This window comes from Manis javanica, chromosome 4 (genome assembly GCF_040802235.1).
Source record: "Manis javanica isolate MJ-LG chromosome 4, MJ_LKY, whole genome shotgun sequence".
Lineage (NCBI taxonomy): Eukaryota > Metazoa > Chordata > Mammalia > Pholidota > Manidae > Manis > Manis javanica.
In genome coordinates this window covers 77,558,402-77,580,117 of record NC_133159.1, presented here as the reverse complement: position 1 = coordinate 77,580,117, position 21,716 = coordinate 77,558,402, and the positions used below count along the sequence as shown (strand labels likewise).

Here is a 21,716-nt window from a genome sequence, read left to right as displayed (position 1 = left end):
TGGGGGGGTGGTAGGGAGGGGAAAAAATCCAAATATTTTGGGCTTCTGCCACCAAACCACAGGCAGTGCTCTGGTTTGCACTGCAGGTTGGATGACTGACAAGACTCCATGAAAAACAAGTGCTGTTTGTTTTCCTGTGCCCAGTATTTAACTGGAAATCAGAAGGTAAAATTTCCAATCAGTTGTTAAATAGCCCCAGATGGTGTGCTTAGCTCTGCGCTAGGAAGGGACATAGATACACAGCCTGTGCTGCAGCGCCAGCCAGGCATTCCTTTTCCCCAGGCCAAGTGATGTGTGACTGAGGCTGCAGTGTCCAAAAATGCCCAATGAGTACCTCACATTTAAGTTTGCCTGTGGAGGAGGGAACTTTAAAAAATTTTCTGGATTGTCTACTGTGTTGCATTTAAAGCTCTGGAAACGTTTTTTCTCTTTTCTAATATCTTCCTGTCCCTTGTTTGGCAGTTCTCGCCATGTTTAGAAAAACCTGACATTGTCATACCTGGTGCGACAGTGTATCTATTTGTTCATTAATCCCCCACCCAGCTTTTAGTGCCTGCAGGATGCTGATAGCTGTGATAGGCATGAAGGAGCCAGGGAGAGAGGGAGTGGATTGCCTGCCCTCAGTGCAACCTCCCGTTATGTAGGAAAGCTAGGTAAGAGACTGGGATTTGCAATTCGGTGTAGTAAGTACCATTTCTAGATCCTGAAAATTGGAGAAACTGAGAATCTTCTTTTTCCAAATGCAATTAAGGCCACTCCTTCCGTGAGGCTGACTGAGGAGAAGCATGTGGCTGGCAGGTTAGGTTGTGGACACAAGGACAGCTTTTTGCTCAACCAGAAGTGTCACCCCTACATACTAGGGGTCTGGATATACCATTTTAGATTTTCCAGTGAGGTCTTTCCCCAGATGAGTTTTCTCTTAAAGGCAGATTAAATAACTAAACATTTCATGATTGGTTCCTCTTCTCTTTTCTTTTTTTAAAATGTCTCTTGTGGAATGACTCACTGTGTCCTGTGGGATATTCCAAGTGGTTGTGTACCAGGCATTTTTTTTTTTACAGAGGCTGCTTATCTGTTGGTTTTGTGGCTTGTCCATAAGAACTCTAATTATAAGAAGCTTGATCCTCTTATGAACTAGGGTTAGTCAACTGCCATATTTCCTAGGAACAAGTTTCGGGCCCTTTTGCAGTGAGAGAGCCCTTCCTAAATGTCTCTGTGACACTTTGAGCAGGAAGGAGCCCAGGTTCGTTTCAGTTGGCAGGCCTGGTTCAGGAAGAGTTTTAGAAAGACTTCCTCAGATTTATCCTAAGTCTCTGGGTGAAGGCTGGTGAACGTTGTCGGTGAGTGGCCCCTTGGCCTTACGAGGTTTCTCGGGGTGTACTCTTCCTGATTGAGACATCCGGCCCCGGAGGGTTCACCTAAGCCTCGACTTTTCCTGGCTCTGTTGGACTTGCTGCGTCCGGTCCGTGTGCAGGCATGTGCCCTAGCCCTGTGGAGGCTTCACTTTCATTAGTAAACTGAGGTTAAATAAACTCACTTTCACTGAGGTCTGAGGAAGGCCGGTGTTTCTTCATGTAGACTCCCATGACGGCCAGTAAGGCTTTACTGTTTACGGCTGATCTGGCAGCCTGATGAATCTGCCCTTCCCAAGTGTTGGGCAAGCATATCAAATATGACATCTCCGTGCCCTTCGGTAACATGGTGGGCAGCCTCCAGAGGGCTGTTTGATAGAGAAAGTGAGCATTTTGATAAGAGAGGTTATAGGATATTTTCCCATGTAATTGGGACAGTGGGGGATCTGCCTTCTGGGAGATTCTGGTGAGGCTGACTTGACAGCTGGTGGCTGTGTCTTGGTGCTCTCATAAGATGCAGACGGTGAGGCCCTTGGTTAGCATTCCCCACAGGGGGCTTACATTCCCCACCTCTGGAAAGGACCACAGGATGGCCCGACTCCTTCCTGGGTAGAGTCATTGGGTTCATTTGAGGCAACCCAGTTCTGGCACCCAAGCCTCCATCATCTGACTCCCTGTCCAGGGAGAGCTAATTTTTGCAGGGGAGGATAGGGCCTCTTTAGCCTTTCTTGTTCCTTTGTCCAGGGTAGAACATGTATCCCAAGATCTGCTTTTGCCCCAGGTCCTAACACCGTATCCTTAGGTGGCCTGGGGTCTTTGTTGCACTCTTGGGCTCTTCATGCCCCTGGGTCAAGGGAGTCATTGCCGGTCTGCTGCTGCCTGTCCCGCATAAGCGGTGACTGACACCGCTGTGATATGAGGACCCAGTCACGGGCTTGTGCATCTGTCACCTCTGGCAGAAGCCCACAGTGATCACTGTCCATGTGATCTCCAGACCGCCCATCTTTATCACATTGAACCTGTTCTGGATATTTTATAGTTTCTGGGTGATACAGGCAGCTGAGTGATGTTCAGAGTCACCCTTGAAAACAGGGTTTTGACGTTCTTTTCTAGCATTTTGGACAAGAAAGCTATGGTTCTGTCGTGAGAGATGAATTGTGGCCTGACACACTATAGGTCTGTCAGACAACTCCTGCAGCCTATTGTGAGAATATGTATGCACATATGTGTATAACTGACAAACACTTAGAGTGTGTACCATGTGCTAGGCACTCTTCGAAGCACTTTGCATATATTACCTTATTTACTCTTCATATAAGCCTATGAAGTAGGTACTATTATTATCTTCATTTTAAGATGAGGACTGACAAAGAGGTTAACTTGTCATATAGCTAGTAAGTTAAGTTGTGGCCATAACCCATGAAAAGTACCTAGAATAGTGCCTGGCATATAGTAAGTCCTCAGTAAGTATGAATAATAATAATAGCAAGTATTTTTTAATGACAGGGATTAGTAGTTTAAGCTAAATTTCCCCTACTTTCTCCCTTTATATCACGTATTCCAGATTTTGTTCCTGAGATTGAATGAATTTATACTTTGAATGGGAGCAAGTAGGTGTAGCCAGGGGTATTAAATTTTAATTGCACACTGTCATCTGGCCCAGGATTCTTAGGTTATATGATTTTTCTCTGATCTAGATGTAGGAAGTGGTCCTGATCAAACTTGATTGTAAATAGCAGCAGTATTCCTAGACACCATGTGAAGCCTCTGATATAGTGTTGGCAGTTCCCTACCACTGGTTGGAAGTTAGCCACAGTAACTGACACCTTTAAAAAAAAGGCATTGTAGTAGTGATTAACAACCACCTCCCCCAGGTGCTTTGAGCCTCTTTTTACTTGATTTATTTTTCCTTTTACATGGAATCCCTGCCATTATCCTTCAATGACAGATAGTACAAGGCAGGTAGTTGGCTATGCTCCTGAGGAATGTACACCATCTAGGTGCCCCCTTTTTTCCAGAGGGGTAAATGGAGACCTCATGACTATATAGTCATATCACCTGACTCAGAGTCATGACTGCAATGTCATCTAACTTTGGTCTCCAGCCTGGAGCTGCTAATGACTGTCCCAGGGTCTGGGCTTCAGAGTTGAATTTATAGAGCCAAATAAGGATCTCATTCACCTAACCCAGGGAAGAGCTGGTGTGGAATTGCCCATCTGGTCTCATTTCAGCAAGTGAAAGTGTAAAGTGAATGGCATATTTCAGTACTTGGATCTAGGTCATGCCTGTATTTCACTTGGGTAAGGATTTGAAAATGCTCGACCTCTTTCCCAACAACATGTTTCTCTGGGCTGTGGCTGGTCTCTCCCTGAATCAGCTCCACCAGGACACCCTGCTTTGATATCTGCATCTGTCCTTAGCCTTCTGGGAGCCATTTATTTCCCTGTTAATTGACATTAAATGTGTTCAGTTCCACCTCCCTGGCTTTGGCCTATGAGATCATTGGTTGTCTTCAGAGACTGTTAAATGTAGACTGGAAAATGGGGATGAACACAAGAACATGGCTACCTTTAGTTTGAGAGCTTGTTACAAAGTTCAAGAAGGCTCCAATCATTTTTGGAGCAGAAGGTGACACCTCCATCCTGCCCCTGCAAAAGAAATGCCCTTTAGAACCTTTTTCCCTGCCAAACTGTTCTTAGGTGTATGATTGCTGGGCCAGAGTATGCTTCCATTACATCAAATATTCACAGAGGCTGTGTTAGTCTGGGATTGTCCAGAGAAAGGGAATCAGTAGGGGATAGATATGAAGGGATTTACTGTCACAAATTGACTTACGCTATTGTGGGGGCAGGTGAGGCAAGTTATAAATCTACAGGGCTGGCAGTCAGAAATGGCAGCTGGAACTGTCTGGCATGGGCCAAAGCCGCTGTCACAGGTGGGATTTCATCTTCCTTTGGGAAGCCTCAGTTCTGCACTAAGACCTTTCACCTGATTAGATCAGATCTACACGGGTTATCTGGGATACTCTTTCTTACTTAGAGCCCCCTGATTATGAACTTTAATTACATATACAAAATACCTTCACAGTATCATCTAAGATTCGTGTTTGATTGAATAATCGGAGGCTATTGCCAAGCCAAGTTGACATACACAACTGACCATTAGAGGAGCATTTCACCTTAAATTTACAGCCTGATATTCTCCCCATGCTGCCTCTGCCATATTCAGTCATTTTCAGATCCTTGGCAGTTGTTATTTTCTATAACAGACCTCTCTTCTTCCAGCCAAGTAATTATTTTGTTTCCATAACAGTCATTACTGTTTCCATCTGCCCCATACTCTCCTCTTCTCCTCCACTTTCACCAGCACAATTATGCAGGCTGCTGGGGAAGGGGAGAAAGAGAAGGAAACAGCCCCAAGGGGAGAATCTCTGTGCAAGAGGTGGGGAGCAGGCACACCCCCTGCTTTGCCTTACTATCCCTTTTCACTCTCCAGAGAGCTTGGATTTGTATTGCATAGTTTTAAAGTCCAACGGAGTTTGAATCTGTACTCATTCCTTGCTAAACAGTATAACCTGAGGCCTTACCTAACCTCCCAGAGCCCCAGTGTCCTCATATTCGGATGTGAGGATTCAGACTCTATGAAACATGCTTAGTAAATGATCGGTAAGAGACTTTATGGTTATTATCTACAAGTGTTCTATTAATAGGGAGCTGAGGGGTGCTCTGTCTACCTGGCTCTACTATTGTCTTGAGTTTGGTAACAGATCACTCCATGGTGGTGGAGTAGAAAGAGCTTTAGTGTGAGAAATGAGGTCTTTGGTTCTGTTGTCAACCCTGTTTTCTAGCAGCTCTGTGCCTTGGGCATATCCTTTAGCTTCTCTGAGCCTTAATTTCCTTGTCTGTAAAATGGAACTTTTATTGTCAGTCTTGACAAAGAGAAACTGTAAAGAGAATTCAGGAACCTATTTGGAGCCAAGTGTTGGTAAAATTCAGTTTGTGTCCTTGAACCTGACTTGACAGATGGGATATAACTTGAAAGAAAAAAAACAAAAGAAAGAATCCTTCTAGGGTTTTCCCAGAAGCATATTTGTAGGGCAAAAATAGATTGAGGATCATGGCAAGTGACAGTAATGATGCCAACATTTTATTTTTTCCTGAAAAATACCCTTTAGATTCAAGAACACTTTAAATTTTGGGTCAAGCCCCTCCTAACACCATGTTAAGTGGAAGATGAGAAAGCGTTAATTTAGGAGTCTGGAGAGATGATTAAGTAAGTCCATTGAGGATCCACGTGTGGCCTGGGACTCTACTTTGGAAAACTACATGATAAAGCAACTATGCTTCATTAATCTGCTAACCTGTGGGGACCGAGCCTATCTTTCAGATGGCTGATGTTGCTTCTCTTTGTGTGTATACATATTCACATATACTATCATTTCTGTAACATTTCCATGGGAGGTTAGAGTATTGCTTTTGTACTGGCTCACTTTCAAGTTTGTGCATGTTTATATTCAGAGGGCAGCATCTGAGAGCTTTCCCCTTGGACAAGTATAAACATGTAGAGTGTTAAGAACAGAGGACAGTTTCAGTCCTTTAGTTCTTTATATTTCAGCAAAAATAAAAATTAAAAGCAGAGGATGATCCTCATGAATGTTTTGAGAAAAACTGTTAAATATGTTCTAAGTCATTTTATTATTGGAAGAAAATAATCTGGTTTTGGATACAAAAGAAAAACACTCAAGAATTTTTAAGTGGTTCCATGGATTTGTGCCTCTTGAATGCACAATTGGCAGATACCATAATCACATGGCTCATGAATATGTAGCATTACAAATTATGACTGTAGGTTCATGGGCATGGATGTTATTATTTCTTTAAAACAAACTTAAAAAAAAACATTGAGTCATGATATATGGTTAATAGAAAACATGTTTTAGATCACATTTCATATCATGTGGCTTTGGAGGAAATAGGCAAGCACAGTCCTCCCAGGGGTGAGGTAGGGAGAATGTGTGATTTTCCTCTATGAGAATGTAGGGTTTAGTCCTCATCTGGGAGGTAAATATTTCAGTACCATTCCAGGACTTTATATAAGGTCATTTTTGCTGGACTTTGTGCACAAAATACACCAAAGCATAATCTCCTAATGCCTTTCTGCGTGGGCACTGTTATGAGGTTAGGGCTAATCTGCATAGATCACAATAATATCTGTCAAACTAAATCTTAGGGAAATGCTTATTCTACTTGACTATGTGCCCTTTTCCCCCCTAGAATTGAACTAGCAAATACTTGGCATGGCAGGTGTTTCTAAAATGTCAGTGTGTTTTCTTTGCTTTATTTGTTTTCCTTGTTTTGCTCTATTTTCCTTAGCAGGCAACTCTAAAAAGAATTTGTTAGGAGTCGGAAAAGGAAAAGTAGAAGTTACATGAAGGGCAGGACAGAAGGGGAGCTGCTCCTGAGGTGCAAGTGCCCAACGTTGACCAGCTCCAGTGTCATGCAGATGTGTGAGTTGGCTGTGTGAGTTTGAGCAGCCCCACGGAGCTGGAACCCCAAAAGCAGGCACTTAGCCAGCTGATAACTCAAGCTCCAAATGGACCACAGCCGGGTTATAGGGGAATGTGTGTGATCCTGGAATAGATTTTCCTCTGAGTCCAGCAGGCTTTTCTTTACCACTGGGGAGCTGTGGCTCCTATCATTTCTTAAGGCCCATTTCTTTCTTTTTAGATGTGCAGGAAGATGATTCCATCCATGACTTAGCTTTACTCTCCCCTGTTGGGTTTTTTTGCTTTTTTTTTTTTTAACCAATGCAGGGGAGAAGGTTTTTGCTTGCTCTCCAAGCATCATGTTCATGGTTTACAAAGATTTTTTGGAATTTAAATAATATTTGCATCTATGGCCTAAAGCAGTGATCCTCAATTATTGCACTGGAATCATGAAGTTGGGGGTGGGGGAGAGATTACAGTGCAGTTCCCTGGATCCAACATTCCCACCCCACCCTGGGATCTGCATTTTAACATAGTTCCATCTGGTATATACTGGTCTATGGATCACACTTAGGGAAGCCTGGGGCTTGAGATGTCCTCTTGACATTGATGTACATTCTGTGACCAGACCAAGAAGCAGATGTGTGGATGGACATTATCAGTTCATCCTTCCTTAGAGTCATATTTAAGGAAGCACTAGAACAATTCTACATAATAGAAATAAACTGCAAACCATGTAGGTAATTTTTAATCTTCTATTAGCTCATTAAAAAAGGAAATAGTGAAGTTAGTTGTAATGGCATATATATTTAAGCCAATATAAGAAAAATAGTATCACTTAACATGTAATTAATAAGCAGTTATTGAGGATTTTAAACCTTTTCTTGTATTATATGTAACATCGTACAAAACCTGGTATGTATTTTTCATTTCAACATAGGTTGATTTAACTAGCAGCATTTCAAGTACTCAGTAGTGGCATGTGGCTAGTGGCTATTGCATTGAACAGCTGTAGAGCAAGGTGGCTTTCCCTGGGCCCCTGGCAGGCACATGATTGATCATGACCCTCATTTCCATTTCTCTGCTAGTCCTACATATGACCTCAGAATCCTTCTTAGCACTGAACTTAGGCAGGCACTGCCAATTGATCAGACCTCAAGATTCATTCATTCATTAAACAAATACCTATCGAGTGTCTTTTCTGTATGCAACACTGTTCAAGGGGCTTGCAATAAACCCACGAGTAAAGCAGACTTAAGATTCCAGCCTCTGAAGGAGCATACATTCTAGTGGGAGGAGATGGACAGTAAGCATAATAAATAAGGTGACTATACTATATAACAGAAATAACATATAAAGCAGTTTTGGGGAAAATCAAGATGATGAAAGTGGTTGAGTTATAGTTTTCAATAGGTCCCACTGAGAAGGTCACATGAGTGAACTTGAAGGAGGTGGGGTGCAACTTTGGAAGAGATTTAACTGCACCCCGTGTCCTGGCATGACCTGCATTTTCCTGAGGACTGTTCAGCTGAGCATCCTTTCTGAGGTGGTGGCAATAAGGCAGGAGGAGGGGGATCGGACTGGATGAGGCCCTACAATGAGGCACCATCCATGGCAGAGCTTCTCTCTCCCTCCTCACTGCAGATCAAACCAAATTGGGGGAGGCCCACAGAGAGACTGTGAGGCACCCGCCAGGCCTTTTTGTCAGCTGACGTGCTGAGCTAAGTGCTAAAATGAAGAGCCTTGGTTCCAGGAAAACGGTGACTGCACCCGTTCGCCAGGATTTGTTCACTTCACTTGGACTCGGGAGATCAGTCTCGAGGCTTCAGGGGATCTGCCGAGGACTTTAAGAGTTAAAGCTTAAACGCAGGTGTGGAAACAAAAGGGCTGGTTGCCTCTTTTGCTTTTTTCTTGCTCTTTTGGACAAGGTTGTTGAATGTGATCCAGAAAAAATAATAAACTTGGCTCCTGTTGCCTAGCCGTAAGTTCTTGTAATAAAACTCCCAGCACTGGCAGATAGAGTAATGTTCTGCTCTTTAAAAAAGTCTCATAGCCTAACCAGAATTTCAAATACAAACGCTGTGCATGGTTTAAGTAGGGAAGAGCATTAGGGAGAGGAGATGGCTCTGTGTGCGTCTAGGCAGGCTGGGCTCTGCTGGGCAGTAAAGTGCTTCCCGATTGCCCCTTTGACAGATGCTTGCTAAGAATCAGGATTCTTGGAGCTCAGCACTCTGTTCATTCCCACAGGAAGACATTTGTCATGTCAGAGGATTGAGTTTTAATTAGCAAACAGGAGGAAAGTTCAGGGGATTCTGGGGGGAAAATATGGAAACCACTAAATGATTTAATAATTGGTTTTTAGGTGGAGTTATTGGGTGAAAAATCAAATCATTAGCTTTCAAGCCTGGCTGAAAGCCCTTCCTGGGCAGTGAGGGAAGTAAGGAGATTGAGTTACAGAGATGAAGAAGTTATGGCATATCTTCTCCATAAGTAGCATTGAGCTTTCAGTCAACAATTGTTGAGTCCTTGCTTCATGCCAAGCACTGTGCCAGGCCCAGGAGGTTCAGAATGAACAAGGTACTTTCTTGGCCCTCGAGGTGTACTTTGTGAGTGAGGGTGGCAGGTTTGATGATAAAAGCAGAAGAGGTAGGTGCACTAGGCATGTGTGGGCAGCTGCAGCCCGAGGAGGGAAAGGGAACCTGGGAGGCCTCCCAGAGGTGACCCCCGTGGGAGGACAAGCAGGCCATGGCAGGTGAGCAAGGAGGGATGCGCAGTCCAGGGTGGGAGCAGGATGTAAAGACCCGGGAGCCTGACGCAGGATGATGCTTTTTGCCACTAAGTGGTTCCATATGGTGAGTATGTGGGGGGAGTGGTGGGAAGTGGGGCGGGCAGAGGCCCTCTCTGGTCATTTGCCAGTTAAAATGCTTAGATACTATCCTGCATCATCATGTGTTTACTTTTTAGAAACTTCTCCCAGGTGGCAGTGTGGAGGAGGAACAGGGGGGAGACAACTTGGAGTTAGGAGGTTAGTGTAATGCTTGAGATACAAGGTTGATTGAGAGAGTAGGGCCAGAAATGGGGGGTAACATGGCAAGAACCTACAAATAAGGTGGAGGATGGGGGATGAAATAAATAGCCTCAGGAAGTTTCTGCCATTTTATCCAAATATAAAATCCTTGCTCTTAACATATTTTAAAAAACAACTTCACAGTTACTTATGTAGCTAGTTTCTTTGCAATGGTGGTTGTAACCCTTCCTTATATTGGAAAAATTGTATTTTCCCTCTGCTTCTTGTTCTTTGTTACTCTCTTTACATCTATGTTCTTCCACAAACTTTTCATGCAAGCCAGACTCTAGAAAGGGTACCACAGCCTGAAGATTAGGCAGAGAGTGTTGACTGGTAGAGTAAAGGACTGATGTGGACACACACACACTTCAGCAGAGTCTCTTGACAGGCTCTAGTATCACGTCCTCACAGACAAAATGAGGATAGGCCATGGGGCCACTTTGTGTTTGGTGACAAGCTGAGACCCCAGCAAGCACGGCTCAGTGTGCTTGGGCCAGTGTGGGAGTGCGCCCATCCACACACTGGCGTGACCTGGGAGGTATAGACCTCGGCCTGGTCCTGTGTGGCTTTACAGGGATTTAGGTGAATGTATAGAAGGTACGCATGTGAAATTTTAGCAATATTGACAGCTAACAGAATAAGGATTTTTATGTGATCTCTACAGACTTGAAATATGGGTCTATAAAATAACTATAAGACTTATATTTGTACTAAAGAATGACTGGTGAACAGAAATGTGTGAAGAGCCTTAGTCTGAAATAAAGACCGGGGGATTTAGGTACCATCATCACAACACCAGCTGCCTGCCACTCTTTCTCCCTTGGATTATTCCAGAAGTCTCATACTGGTCTTCTGCTCTTGGTCTGGTCTCCCCTCAGTCTAGACTAGCCAGAGCAGCCAGAGTGGTCCTGATGAAACATCTGTTAGATGTTCTCATGAACTCTCAGTGGGCACCCAGACTAAACACCACAGTGCTTGCCAGCGGTCGGCAAGATCCTGTTGGGCCTATTGGTCTCCTGCAACCTCTCTGACCTTTGCTCCCATCCATCTCCCCCTCATCCCTGTGCTCCAGCCGTCCCTATGGTCTCCTTGCTCTCGCTTCCCCACGCCAGACCTTTACATTCGCTGCTATCTCAACAAGTGCTCTTCCCCGTGATGTCTATGTGGCTGGCTCTCTCCTTCAGGTCTCACTGCTCAGTGGCTTTCTTTGTTAGACTTCCCCTATCACAACGTTTAAAAGTATAGAACCCCTTTCCTCATCTCTCAGTTTGATTCATAGCACTTACTACCACGTTATATATTTTACTTAGTTTGCTCCTCTAACTTCCTTACTAGGCTATATGTTCCACAAGGATGGGGAATTTTGTCTGTTGCCTTCTCCTCTGTAACTCCAGCACCCAGAACAGTGCCTGGTGCAGAGGAGAAAGGCACTCAGTAAATTTGGATGTAAGTTTAAAGCATAAATTAATGAATATGAGATAATAGGGTTCACTTGATATACAAGCTAATGGGATCTGGGGTTGTATGCAGTGCCCACATATAAGTAGAGAGAGATTGATTGTAAGGAATTGGCTCATGTGACTATCGTGTCCAGCAAGTCCAAAATCTGCAAAGCCAGTGTTCCAGTTGGAATCTGCAAGCCAGGAGGCTGCTGTAGAACCTGGAAGAGCTGATGTCCTAGTTTAAAGCTGTCAGGAAGGAGGATTCTCTCTTACTCACTGGGAAGGCTGGCTTTTTGTTCTATTCAGGGCTTCAACTGATTAGATGAGACCCTCTCTCATTGATGGAAAGGCAATCTACTCTACTTAGTCTACCAATCTAAGCATTAATCTCATCCAAAAACATCTCACAGAAATACTCAGAATAATGTTTGACCAAATATCTGGGCACCTTGTAGCCCAATCCAGTTGACACATAAAATTAACCGTCACAGTACATTTGTCAGACCACATCCAAAACCCCGAGTCTTGTCACAGGTACCGCATTTCAGAGACTATGCTGGTGAAGCTCTGGCATCCATGGTGTCTAGGGTGGGGGGAGTTGAGGGCCTTGAATTTTTGCTCCAACAAAGTGAAGGTGTGATCAGGGTCCAGTGACATCTTCAGACATTTGAAGGCTTGACTCATGGAAGAAAGAGGAGGCATTCTTTGGTCTGCAAGGCACAGCTCAGACAAGTCGATTGAAGACTTTCTATCTAATCTGTAGATAGAAAGTAAGCACAGAAATCCTCTGTCCTGGGAGCTAGCATGTCTTCTTTCTGGAAGGGCTCAAGGAGAGGCCAGCTGTGACCAGGAGTCAGAAGTTTCTCTGCTCTGGCCTTGCCCTGCAGCTGACTCTCTGGCCTCATGTAGGTGATTCACTTCTGCGAGGTGTCCTCCTTTCTACCATGGAAATCAAGGAAGCCAGCGTACAAGTCATCCTGAGGAGCAGTTGGAAATAACAGTGCCTTCTAAACCTCAGTGGGGGTTGGCAAAAGCTTTTGTCAGTGTGCAGGCTTATCAGAGCCAGGAGAACTGGTGCTTTGGAGGAGTGCTGCCTAACCCCTGCTGGAGTGGGGAATTTCCACTGACCTGCAGACAGGGACACTTCACTGCCCCAGGCAGCTTTCCTTTCTTATTGGAATGTGCCTGAGGAGTGGCAGTTAACTCCTTTTCCAAATTCCTCAGCCCTGAGTATATGATCCTTGTTGCTGCTGGCCCAGGAGATGGCAGATTTGAGCAGGGTTGATGTTGCATGGAGGGATCAGCCAGGAGTTGCCCCTTCTTGAAGCATCAGCTTTGCAATATCACTTCCCATTCCTTTAGGATGCATTTTGGAGTTGTTCCCTATTTCTTCTCTTATTTACACTGTTCACATTCTTGCCTCTGGAATATACCAGGGAGATATGTCCCACCTTCCACTCAGAAGAAATGTACTCAGTGTATAATATATTTAAAACCCAAGTATTTTATTTGATGGCTGTGACATGAATGGGGACAAAACGAGCTGAACAGTCAGAGATGCTCACCTAAATGTTCAGAGCGGTGCTAGCAGCAGGACAAAGGCCTTTGGACTGTTGTGTTTTTGGTCGGTGATAGACTTGATAACAATGAGTTTCTAGCACAAGTGCTTTTTGTGAAAAGATTTTATCACAGTGCTTAAGTCAGGATGTCAGATGAACATTGCTTGAAGTTTTGTGTGTAGCTAAGCCTCAGAGGATTTCTACTTAAGTTGGCTTGGGTGTCATTTGGCAGGTAAATGGTTCAGGAGGTTTTCTTATGCAGGTGTTGTCAAAACAAGGTTGACACTAAACCAGGCCCACTGGCTTTGCTTATGACTGGTTTGGGACATTTATTAAATGTCATTACCACATTTCATGGCACTTCATGGTGCTTGAGACATAGTAGGCGTGCAGTAAATAACTATTGTTAGTGTAACATCATAGTTTATGCAACTTATTAATGGTCACTTCTGGGCTTCCAATACTGATACAAACCAGCATCGTTATCTCACTATTAAGTACTGAACAGCCCAATTCCTATTGTAGAAAGGATTATCAGTTTGGGGATCCAGTAGATGTTTGAGTGGTAGTCACATCTGGTCAGTCCAAAGTGTAGATCAGGTGTTCTCAGTCACAGTACTATTGCATTTCGTATAATTGCATGTGTGTCGGGGGCGGGGGGCAGGGGGGAAAGGGGCTTCTCCATTGCAGGAGGTTTAGCAGCATGCCTGGCCTTTACTGACTAGATGCCAGTAGCTTCTGCCTTCCTGTTGTGATAAACAAAAATGTTTCCAGACATTACCAGAGTCTCCTGAGGAGCAAAATCCTCTGCTTAAGACCTACTGGTGAAGAGGAGGCTGTGAGGTGCCCACACTGCCCCTGACCTATAATGGTGCTTTTCAAATTGTGGATCACACAGTACTTACTAGGCAAGGCTTTTCAACCATGGCTGCACATTGGAATCACCCAGGAAGTTTTAAAGTATTCTAATGCCAGGGTCCCACCCCAAAGATTCTAACTGGTCTTTGGTGTGGCCTGGGCTCTTTGTTATTTAGAAGCTCTTAGGTCTTTCTCGTTTTTAGCCAAGAGTGGGACCATAGCATTAAATGGGTCATGGAATCAATTTGGTCTAGTACTTCCTTGCTAGCACTTAAAAAATATATGTATATATACTCGAAAAGAGAATATTAATGCCTAGCACTATAGTTGGGGCAACTACTGTTCTGTATGTGTGTTAAGGTTGAAAATGCTGCTGTGAGTGGTGGAACCATAAGCAAAATCCCTGCCCTCAATCTGCCTTTAGCCTGGCTATATAACCTCTTCAGAAACTGCACATTTTTTTGTTATATAAATAGTTAATGTGAAATTTAATACAAGACATAGTTCTGTGACTTGGGAATTTTTGCTCACATTTTGAGGTTTCACCCTGACATTGATAAAATCAGTTCTTTTAATACATGCGAGCCAATAAAAATGACATACATATGACCCATAACTAAGTTTGATTAGTGCAGCAGCAAGATGATAGTTGTCCTGCTTTGTGTGTGTTCATTATATATACTATGGCATGCCAGGTCAGTGATGGTCTGAAATACATCCAGCAAGAATGCATAAATCATCCCAAAAGGTTTACTAGAATAAGTCTAACAGTCTCTTGACTTCATTATCTATGGGAATGTGGGGGTCTTACTATATACATAAAATAAACTATAATACACATTCATCTCTCTGCTGGGAAGTGGTGTAATGTGGCAGAAGACTGGCAACCTTTGACCATTCTTTTCATCTCAGTGCTCAAGCAAATGTAAACCAAAGAACTCTTGCTGTGTCCCTGCAGTGGTGACTGTGGGCAGAGGCTGCACCTGTGGAAGACCTGGAAGTGAAGTTCACTTGCAGCAGAACTTTGGGATTACTTGCCCTGATTCTGAAGCCCATTCTAAGCCCATGAACATCTGTCACCAAGGGGTCCCACTTGACTTGAAACACATTATTCAAAAAGGTGGCCTTCAATTTAGATAGCTAGAAAATAGCAAAGATAATTCTTATGATTTCTCACAGTGCCATCTTTCATCACAAAGTTCTTTAAAAACTCAAAGGGACATCCTACATCTTTGGTAACTTTTTCATTACCTGGGAGAAGTAATCTTGGGATTATTTCTTCTATCAGCTGCTAAAAAAAGATGATCTGCCTGTATAACAAAGGGAAGAGGTTGGATTGACAAAGAATTGTTAGTTGTCTGATAAATGCTTTCTCTAATTATGATTCAGCTCTGGGTGATTGCTCCACATTAAATATGCAATTCCGTTTCCTCTAGGTGTCTGAGGGCTCTGTGGTCCAGTTTTCATCAGGTAACTTCTCCTTGTCAGCAGAAACAGAAGAAAGGAGCTTCCCTCATGGAAATGAACGTTTGTTAAGTTGGGCTCGAAAGGAATATGGAGCAGTCACTTCATTCACCGAACTCAAGATAGCAAGAAACATTTATATTAAAGTGGGGGAAGGTAAATTTTATGTGGTTTTAATTAATGACTGATTTATGACAGTCAGTAGTTATTTTCTTTTCTGAGCCCAGGTGATTAGAGCAAAGAACCCCAGAATTAGAGAATGTTGGAGCTGGCAGGGACCTGAAGGACCAGGGGCCTGGCCCCCCATGTCCCCTCCTTCATTTCTTCCTGCTGAAGAAACGGCCTAGTAACAATGGTCAAGAAAGAAATGGGGAGTAGCTTGGTTGAGTGGGGAGTAGGTTGTACCATATTTTAGAAGACATCCATGTACAGAAGTCAGGAGCGATGAATGAAGGGTAAGCTCAGGTGAGAGAAAGGAGGTGATATCTGGTAGAATGAAGGAGGAGCTGCTAGGCTGGTCATCAGTTAGGGCTTCCTCTTACTTATTCTGCAAACATTTGAAACCAATGTCATTTTATAGTCTCGAGATATCAATTAAATTTTGAACAATAGCAGAGGAAAAGTGTTTGAATATTTTTAATACCAATGCCTGTTACAAGGACAAATTAAGAGAGCAAGGAACTGTATGGTCTTGATAAGAGATTGCCCATTCTACTTCCTTGCCTGGCAGAGGGACATAAATAACCAGTGACTCAATTTTGAAAAGCGTATTTTTAAAAAAACAACTTTCATCATTATTTTTAGTTGAGTATATTTGGACCCCTCTTTGGTTACTAGAAATAACAACTATTGTGAATGGGCCCTCATCATAGTCAGGTGATTGTGTACAAACTGCGCTTGAGGTCTTGCTCGTTCGTCTGCTTTCTGCTGAATTCTGCAGCGGCTGTCATCACCTCCACAGAGAGTGTGCCAGTGCAGGGCGGGATACTGAGTGCATGTTCCCAGCCCATTTTTTTTTATCTGGGCTATTCAGCAGATGCAGGAAAGGTGGACACTGACATGGGAGTGTGTGCTCTGTGCAGAGGCCAGATCAAATGCTTTCACATGCACCCCACCAGTAATTCTGGGAGGACCACTGTTTCCACCATTTTATGGAGGAGTTAGTGGAGGGTTAAGCTAACTTGCTTAAATTTACATTACTAGCAGGTGGCAAAGCCAGAACTCAAACCCAGGTTTCCTACGTCTTGAGTCTAATGCTTGTTGCCTGATGCTGTATTTTAAGTTGTAACCAAATAAGCACAACCTAAAAATGAAAGTAGGACACCTGGTTGGAAAGATGTGTTTGGCAGAGTAAAGAGAGGAGGTGTTTTAGACAAAAGTTGGGTTCAAAAAGTTGAAGTTTGTTACTAAACTCTTTGGTAGTCAGATAGCTAATAATAGAGATCAAGCCCCATTGGAACAGATTAAAATAATTTCTTTTAACAAAGATTGTACACCCTGGCCAATAGTCTGCATTTCCAAAGCAGAATTCTAGTAGCATGAAAGAATGTTGATTACCCCCTTGGAATTTGCTAGAATTAGCACACATGTTACCGTAATGTTTAGGATGTTGGGCTTTGTTCTCCTGACAGTGTTTCAGTTTTTAGGGTGCCTGCCCTGAGAAGGAGTGGTTCAGTGATTCCCTAAGGTCACACATGGGGCTGGGGATGATCCGAAAGGACCTGATGTCCAATCCAGTAAAAAGTGGTTAACTCCTTGGTACCACCTTTAGAGACCCTGAAATTTTACTCCAGCCATCATTTGGGTTTGTCCCTGGCCCACATTGTAGAGAGCTCGGAAGTGAGGGTCCTGGGTTAGGTCAGTGAACCACAAGGCTGTCCCAGGGATCCCAGGCCATGAGCTTCCTCTTGCTCAATCCTCAAAAGCTTTCAAAGTGTGGTCCCCGCCCCAGCAGTGTCCTCATCACCTGGGAGCTTGTTAGACATGCCCATTCTTGACCCCCCCACCACCAAGACCAACCTAATTGGAAAGCCTGGGGGTGGAGTCCAGCCATCCGGGTGGTAGCGAGCCCTCCGGGGGATTCTGATGCGCGCTAATGTTTGAAAAGCATTGCTCTAACCTGTGTACCTAGAGTGGAAGAATCGAGGAGTTTCGGCTCTTGCTCCAACTCATTTCATTAACTGTGAGGCTCCAAGCAACCCTCTGTTTTACCACTGGAGCCTTAGTTTCCTTAGCAGGAAAATGAGTTTGCATTACCTCCCAAGCTCTCAGAGTATATCATTCTAGGTCTCAAAGTCATTTGTCAATCCTTTCCTGAAATACAAATAAGCATGTGACTCTTTCTCCCCCCAAAACTTGCCAGGTTTCTGCCTGGGGATTCCCCTTTGTGGTTTCCTTTCTACTTGGCAGTTGGTGTAAGTTTTGATGCCAGGCATGCGGAAGGTCATTTGGGGGAGAAAAAAAAAACCCCCACACAACAAAAACTGATCAGCTTGTTCAACTTAGCAACAATGGCATCTGGGACTTGAGCCCTTAATAACAACTTTTAAACAATTAAACCTTTCCTAGGGGCTTAAGAGGGTTACAGTATGTGTGAGTTTTTTGTTTCAGATCTCCCACTATCTTTTGTTAATTCAGGAAAGATACCCCATGAGCCTACTTTATTCCAGGGGCAAACCAGAGGCACGCGTAGAACCTGGCTTTACAGGCCAGGGTCCCAGGAGGGCCCTAGTCTCTTGAGTTCCAAGCTGGCCTGTCCCTGGCCTGATTCTTGATTGGATTTCAGTCTTGCCACCCCAGTATCATTTTCCATCCTGTGATCTGGGGGAGGCATCCGCAGGGTGTGCATTCCTCATCTGCTCCTCTGTCAAAGCCCTCAGCAGAGGTGGCGGGGAGCTGCTCCAGCAGCCTGAGGCAGCCGGCCCCACCCCCCTTCTCTCGAGGGGGTCTTAGGGAAGAGTGTAGAGCACCAAGCCAGCATGCTTCCGCAAGCAGGAACCTCGTGAGCCCCTCTGGTCCCCTCTGTTCTAGGGGTGGTGCTGGGGGCTCCATGGTGCACAGAGCCATTGTGCCACTTCAGCACGTTGCAAAACTCGGGTGGGGGATGGGGGGTGGTGGGGGAGGCGGTATCAACCCAGCCTTGGGACCTCCTGGGATGATTCCTCACTCCTGAGTGAGACTTGAAGGTGAATTTGAACCCTGGTATCCTGTCCATTAAATGAAAAAGGCAGAAGTCTGTGTCATTAAAGTGCCAGGGCTCTGATTAATTACCGCTTCTGAAAAAAGCTTGCTACACCTAGAACTTCCTTGACACTGGTCCCAACTGTCGTAGTGCCAGCAGTTTCGGTTCTGTTTAAACATTTAAACCACTGGATGGAAATCCCATCAACCACAGTGCTGTGTAAATGGCATGTGCCGTAGGAGGAGTATCTTCAGACTCTTGGTATTTGTGTCACTTTCCAGTGGAGATGCTGAGCAGCCCTCAACACAATGAGATGATGTTTGTGAGAGCACCTTGTAAACTCTAAAGTGCCATATAAACATTCGTTGTCTATGTCAGGATTGTGAGAAAGAGTAAAAGTCTGCCCTCACCTCCCCCCAACCTCCTACCTTCAGTCATTAGCATATGAAGTGCTGTGAGGAATATATGAGGGTATGATTAATTCTACATGGTGGGCCAGAGAACTGTCTGGGTGGCTGGTTCTCCTATTAATTGAAATCGCACATATCCAAGCAGGAGCGTGTCATTGGGTTCAGTGTTGAGTATGCTGACTGGGAAATACCTATTGGATTTGTGGTGGGAGGTGTTTGGAAGACAGATGACAATACAGGTGTGCTGCTCAGAAAGAGTCAAGTTGAATCCATGGGTGTGATTGAGCTCATCTAGGAAGAATATAAGACAAAAAGAGGATTAAGGAAGAGACAGTTCTCAGCCTTGGTTTTATATCAGGATCAACAATGGAGCTTTTCAGAAAGAAAGATTCCTAGGCTCCCTAGATTTTCTGAATCAGACTCTCCTGGATGGGGTCCAAAAAGGTGGATTCTGACGTGCATTAGAGATTGAGAACCACTGGTGTTTCAAGAATGAGCAGAGGAGGAAGGGCCAGTGAGAGAGACGGAAAGAGGAAATGGATGAGGACAAAGAAATGTCACAGAGAACAGGAAAGGAGAAGAGTAAGACCGGAACAGGCTCCTAGAGTTGGGTGGTAGGAAGTCGCTGGTGGCCCTAGGGGAGGCATTTCAGGGCAGGGGTTGAGTTCTAAGGCCATTCCTTGGGGCTTATTGTTCCCTGTGTCCTGTGCTTGCTTGTGTCACTGTTACCTTTCCTTTGAGTCTGGTTACCTGACTCAATCCTGGGTTGATGGATTGCTCTGTGCTGCTTTATTTTCAGACCAGGTGTTCCCTCCCACGTGCAACATAGGGAAGAATTTTCTGTCCCTCAATTACCTTGCTGAGTACCTTCAGCCCAAAGCTGCAGAAGGCTGTGTGCTGTCCAGCCAACCCCAGGATAAAGAAATACACATCATTGAACTAATCACCCCCAACTCTAACCCCTACAGGTGAGTGAATGTGAGTGTGTGTGTGTTCTGAACTGAGAAGAGAAGAAAATAAAGATCTTTCCTGGCTCGAAGGCAGGGAGAGGTGCAACCCTTCCAGTGTGGGAGGGAGGGAGCCATCCACGCTTTAGATGAATTAACAGAAGCTTTGAAGAAAGGAGTAACAGCACCAGTGGTATATTGTGTTTCTTGCTTCTGTCTCTAGAGCCCCTATATTCCAGGTAAGTTCCTGAAGCCTATTCTGAACTTCTGGGCACTAATTGCACATAGTCATGCTAGCTTCATCATTATTTCCTTTGAATGATGGTATCCCTCAAAAAAAAAAGATTGCAGAATGTATCTTATTAATAAAATTATCATTTTAGTAACATCTGTTTTCAGTAAAATTCTGTTAATAGTGTCTTCAGAGCACTTTTTGCACACAACTGTTTGCTTTAAAGCTGTGTGTGTGTGTTGGGGGTGTGTCCGGTGTGGTCCTTCATGGTGACCAAAGAGCCATTAAACACCGCTTGCATTGCCCTTGAGTTTTTGTTCTGCCTTTCCCTCCCCAGCTCAGCTTTCTGCCCCAGGCCTGGAAGTCTAACCCTCCCTATCAAGGATGATTAGGGAAAAAAAGAAAGAAAAATAGAAAAAAAAGGGAAAAGTAGCCTTTATTCCCTCTTTAGTTTGCCTGTCATGTAGACTGGTGATTTAAAATGTAAATTTATATTGTAGAGGGATTTCAAAGTTAAAATTCCAATCAAATTTAGGTTTCAAAAGTGAATAAACTACATATCAGTTTGGGTAAGATGCTATTCTGCCCCACATGAAGAATTTTGTGGGAAATTAAAGAATGAGAAGAGAAAATCTGGGTGAATGTGCTTAGATATTAAGTCTGTGGGGCTTCATTTGAGTATGTCATTCATCTTATGCTTTGAAAGTGTGCAAAACCAAGAAGGGAAGAAAGACTCTCTTAAATTCAGAGTGACAGAGATATTATTGTTTGATTTTTAAAGAGTCTCTTATACTGAATTCTTAGAAGTTTGCGGTGTATTCATCAGTTTTCCAGTAATCACTTCGTTGGCTGGCTGTTTTCTCTATTCTAATAACTGTATGTCCTGAACTTTGGGAAAGTAAATATGGTTCTGTGCAAATGTTAATGGCTTACATAAGCCTTCTCTAAGTCAAGAAATTCTCCAGCTTTTTGCCTCTTGTTTTATTCTGAAGTGTCCTGATTTTTTTCACTGCCAGACCTCCCTCCTCCCTGCCACCTTCTACTCACCAAACTGGCAACCACTTGTAGTTTTGAAGGATTTTGAGCATTTAACATATAGGAAAGTTACATGTTTAAGGTGTTGAAGGTTGAAAACGTGACAGTTCTGCTTCAAAAATAAACTCTTCTAGTGTGCACAAGTCCGTTTCAAACAGTGGCTGCATTAAGTAACCACCTTTTTTTTTTTTCCTGTTACAAAGAAGAGAAAAATTTTAGTGGCTAATTAACAGCAGGCATATTTTTCTCTTGTTCTGTAAAACCGTTTTGTTATGTGTGCACAAACAATCTGTTTTGCACATGCCATCTGCTTGGGATCAACTCCAGCTTTTTAATCAACTGGCCAGACACTGGAAACTTGAAGACTTGGAAGAGCAGAGATAGTTGCAACTTTCTGGCACTTGGGTCCTAACTCTGCCTTTGTTTTCCATTCACAGTGCTTTCCAGGTGGATGTAATAATTGACATAAGGCCTTCTCAAAAAGATCCTGAGGTGGTCAGAAATCTCATCCTGATCTTGAAGTGCAAAAAGTCTATCAACTGGGTAATCAAATCTTTCGATGTGAAGGGAAGCCTGAAAGTTATCGTAAGTTGGTTGACTTTTTCTTTGTTTTGATGAATGGCAGTAACTAAGTTGTGCTTATATGTGTTATTTTTGTAAAATCTCTGCCTCTTTGCTGTCTGT

At 43.8% G+C, this 21,716-nt stretch overlaps 1 protein-coding gene across 4 annotated transcripts in view; it reads left to right on the top strand.

Annotated features, from left to right (window-relative positions):
* Positions 1 to 21,716, top strand: part of TGFBR3 (transforming growth factor beta receptor 3) — a 184,828-nt gene that overhangs the window by 120,548 nt on the left and 42,564 nt on the right. For all 4 annotated transcript variants that reach the window (XM_073234265.1, XM_073234266.1, XM_036997991.2 and 1 more), the window contains 3 exons: positions 15,200 to 15,383; positions 19,618 to 19,786; positions 21,470 to 21,617. In XM_073234265.1, coding sequence (XP_073090366.1) covers positions 15,200 to 15,383; positions 19,618 to 19,786; positions 21,470 to 21,617 — 501 coding nt within the window. The remainder of the gene's footprint in view (positions 1 to 15,199; positions 15,384 to 19,617; positions 19,787 to 21,469; positions 21,618 to 21,716) is intronic.